This window comes from Fukomys damarensis, unplaced genomic scaffold (genome assembly GCF_012274545.1).
Source record: "Fukomys damarensis isolate Sample0158 unplaced genomic scaffold, DMR_v1.0_HiC HiC_scaffold_38, whole genome shotgun sequence".
Classification (NCBI taxonomy): Eukaryota; Metazoa; Chordata; class Mammalia; order Rodentia; family Bathyergidae; genus Fukomys; species Fukomys damarensis.
The window spans coordinates 45835674-45840020 of record NW_022900950.1 but is presented as its reverse complement, the minus strand read 5'-3'; the positions used below and the strand labels follow the sequence as shown (position 1 = coordinate 45840020).

The 4347-nt window shown below is 43.4% G+C and overlaps 1 protein-coding gene across 1 annotated transcript in view; it reads right to left on the bottom strand.

Annotated features, from left to right (window-relative positions):
• The window catches only part of Dleu7 (deleted in lymphocytic leukemia 7), a 17537-nt gene extending 17050 nt beyond the window's left edge, over positions 1–487 (bottom strand). The window contains exon 1 of the mRNA XM_010637107.2: positions 6–487. Coding sequence (XP_010635409.1) covers positions 6–159 — 154 coding nt within the window. The 5' untranslated portion in view covers positions 160–487. The remainder of the gene's footprint in view (positions 1–5) is intronic.
• Positions 488–4347: the final 3860 nt, after the last annotated feature.

Below are 4347 nucleotides of genomic sequence, written 5' to 3'. Positions count from 1 at the left end.
GTGACGGGGTGCGGCAGCGGGCACGTGGTCCAGGTCTCGCGGGCTCCCCGGGGCTCCCGGGCCGTCCCCCCAGCCCCACTCCTGCTGCAGCAGCTGCAGGGTCTGCAGAGCAACCATTTGGTGGCTGATGGAGGCCACTAAGGGCGCAGGGCTGGTCATTGCCTACGGTGGCAGCTCAGAACGCTAGGCAAGCAGGTAGAGCAGGAGCCGGGGAGGCGGGGGCTTTTGGGGGTCGCCAGGGTTACATTTCCTAACTCGCGGCTCCTGCGCCTCCGCGTCTCTCCGTGTGTGTGGCCGGCCCCGCCTCCGGCCCGCAGTCAGTGACCCACACTGTCCCCTTCATTCGTTTCAAGTTCGAATAGCCTTGTTCTGACCCAAAGCTGCCTGGAGCGCTGCTTGGTGTGCACCTGAATATGAGCCAAATGCTGAGCGTTGATTCTTCCTCCTCTCCAGGGCTTTGCCGGGGAACCGTGCTGCTTTGTGCAGATGCATCTATCAGCAGAATTTCCCCGCCCCCTTCCCCCTTTGAAGGATGGTGGTGCCAAGGATAGGGATAACAGAGACTCTCCCCGGAGCAAAAGTGCGAAGAACTTCAGCAAACCTATAAAGAGGAAGACAGTGCCTGATTCTCCTTCCTCTGCTAACCCTAGGGACGACTTCAGGACTTTCTTGAAATGGTCTTGGGCCTCGAGTCTCCCCACACCAAAGGAGGTTGACTTATGTATGTCAGAGTTCTGCCATCTGGACTTTGCGACCTGCCCTCTTGGCACCTGCAGCCTGGCTGCTGAAGGGGTAACATCTCAAGGCAGGTGTGGTCTGCCGCTGAAGCCCAAGCCTGGCACTGCCCAAGTGAGGAGCCTCAATGGTTTTACATGAAACTCCCAAAGAACTCCGACAGCAGGGTTGAAACTAAATCCTTTTATGAGCCGTGAACCCAGGGACAGCTGTACAAATAGTTGCTGTTTTTAATTAAACCTAACATGATTACTTCCTTAACTTGGGGGAAAGGACTGGCAATTTTATGCTTTGATAGGTTGGAAACTATCAGTGTATGAATGCACTTAAGAAAACATTTGAGAGGTACAGTATGTACCGTAGAACTGTGCCATCATCGTTTCTGTTTCCCCCCACAAGGAAAACCATGTAAGAAAGCAGAGGCAAGAGTTCAGGGAGCAGGCATGTGACAAAGAACTAGGCCCTGCCAGACAAGAGCACGGATTTCATTCCCCTTTTAGGAGCCAGAGTCCTGCGGAGTTAGATCTGGAAACAGCTTTAAGTGGAGAAGCCACTCCAGTGTGTCTATTAGTGCAAATGGATAATCATAAGAGATATGAGAAGGGATATGGGGTCCTTTAAGGTTTCTTTAACTCTGGAATAGTATGACCCCATATAATTCTACCCACCATCCAGCAAAGGTTCTTTCTCCTCAGTATTTTCTTCGCCTATGAAAACAAATCTGGATGCCAAGGTAAAGAAAACCTTTCATAAGCAAAAACGAGTCTGTTCACACTAATTACAACTAAGTAAAAATGCATGTCTGTGCATTGACAGAGAGGAAATTATTTTGGAGGGAAGTAAATAGTTTAATGTTGATTTGATTCTCTTGCTATGAAGTTAAGTTCATAAAAATACAGAAATTCTTCTTTATTTATTTATTTTTTTAATCCTCAAATGTTGGAGTGCATTAGACTCAGCAAAGACTAACTGAGAATAGCAAAAACTAACCCCTTATTTTCACAGAATGTGTCAGATCTCCAGGGCTGCTCCTCTTTCCAGACACACAGGAAATCCAGTTTCATGGGCTAACCCTTCCACTATCAAATGGCTGACTGCGAAACTTTCTTGACAGATGGAATTCCAGCCAACAGCAGAACTGAAATCACTAGACAGAGCCTGACCCAAGGCCTCATTCTTCTACATAGCAGGCTGATTCTGAGAGCCATTAGACCAACCAACTTTCATGGATTATGAGAGATGAGAGCCAAAAAGCACGGCGTTTGGGGGAAGGTACATACTGGTTAAATAGTGACCTTGTTCTAGTGTTCTTATGAACCACTGAATCACCTAACAAAAATATGCTTTGTCTGTCTTTACCATGGGTCACACTCTTCTTTGCTATAATTTCAAAATGGTTTATGGTCCAATTCTGGGGATATGAGAACTTAACTGAGGAGAAGTTTGCATAGGCTACTGAGAAGAAATAATAAAGTAGCAGATCTGTCATTTATTTTAAACACCTTCAAAGTTACATGTGCATGGCTATCAGACCAACTAACAAATTACAATTTGAGGCTACTATATAATACCAGACTCATTCAAAAGAACAAAGTACTGGACACCTGCATTATTTTCCTTGCATCATCTATTTCACTATTTTGTGGAGATCATACCCCATTTCCTAGAGGATATTTCTGCTCCTGCACTCTCAGCCCATGAGCTCAAATGGGATGAATCTATCCCACTACAGAAGGGATGGATTGTCAGGCTAAGGCCTATGGACACATCACACACCCACGGCTTTCAGCTAAAGCTACTGTCAAAGAGAAGATAATGGGACTAAAGAATATAAACAAATTGATCAAACAAAAAAAGGATTGAATTTACACTAACAAGAAAACTCAATATGGTTTACTCACTTAGAATAATTTCCCATCCTACATCGCAAAATATCTGAAGATAGGGTGGCTCCAGAGTCAGTTAAAACTATAGTTCAAAGAAGTCACCAAAACCCTTAATTCCTTCCATCTTTCTGCTCTGCCACCCCCAACACATACTGTAATCCTTGGTCCTTGGCCTAGTTTCCCTAGGCCCCTAGAGAGCTGCAGTAGCTATTGGCATCATATCTAAACAGTATCTCTTTTTCAGTGTCCCTGCTAAAGAACAAGGAGACAGTTCCCAAAGCCTTCACCCTACTTTCTTCCACATTTATTTGATCAAAACTGTGCCAATTTTTGTGTTGTTTTGTTTTAATCCATCATAATCAAAAGGAAAGGAGGGCCAGCTCTGTGGTTCTGCTGACTGCCTCTCAAGCACAAGGTCCTGAGTTTGATCCCCAGTCCCAAAAAAAAAAAAAAAAAAAAAAAAAAAAAAAAGGAAAGGAACCACCTCATGAATCTTAGGTGGATCAATTTAATCTAGGAGCTGGGCCTAGGTCTAGCCTCTCTTGAAGCATGTGATTAAAGGATGCAAGGAAGGGAGGAAGGAAGGAAGGGAAGGAAAATACTTGATATAATAAAGATTTAATTTCCAAGCAACCTCAGTGGTAATTGAAGCTTTTGCAAGAACTGGGTTTTAAAAAAAAAAATTAGGTTTCCAGTGCTGCTCTTCTTTCTAGATAGACAAGAAATCTAGGCTAACCCTTTGTTATTGAATGGCTGGCTGCAAGCACCTTTGTGCAAGTGAAATTGAGAAAATACACATTCTGGAGCTTATATTCTTTAGTCCTGTTATCTCTGATGATATATTCTCCTGAAGGTGTCCTAAATGATGTCTATGAGTGAGCCAACATTGAAGAGAAAAAGCCAACATATCTGCAGAAAAAAATCCACCATTTGAGCCACACAAGTAGACAACTCCACCTCTGAGCTTTTCAATAATAAAAAACAATAGTCCTTCAGCTAGGCTACTTTGGGTTGAGTTTACTGCCTCTTGCAACAGAAAGAATCACAACTGAAACAAATAGAATTATGTGTTATACAAAAGAGTAGTATGTTAACAGTGATCCTGTGGCCCAAAAAACCCTTTGGCAAAGCATTGCTAAAAAGTCCCTCCAACCAAATAGTTCCAGCAATACTTTTGCTATTTATGTGATTTCTGTTGTTTCAGTTCATTGTGGAAAAAGCTTTTTGAACAAATCTGATTATTCCTCATGGCTGATGGGAGCACTTAAAAATGAGCACTGGAAACATTCAGACCCCCTGTGTGATGGGGAAGAAATATAGAAAACTCAAATTGAGAAGCCATTTCACCTGTTAGTGGGCTAGGTAGAGTACTGTGAGGTAAACAAGTATTGTGGCTCTTCCCTTAGTCCAAAGGTTTCTTTCCCATATAAGCAAATGATGCATGTTGCTGTGTGGAATCATCAAGAAACGGGGCATACCGAGACCAGAAAGGAGCTGGCAGAAGGCACAGCTATGTGGAGCCTTCCTCAAAGGACTTGGCATAGCTCAGATGTATTTGAGCCCTGCTTATATTCTTTGGCTCCTTTCTCCAAAAAGAATCCAAGAGAATTCCAGAAATGGAGCTGCTAACCTTCAACACACCCTAGTAAAGTTCATAGGTGGGGGCAAAACAGAAATGTCCAAAGAAACTGAAGAGTTATTATTTTTGAATAAAAATTACAATTGA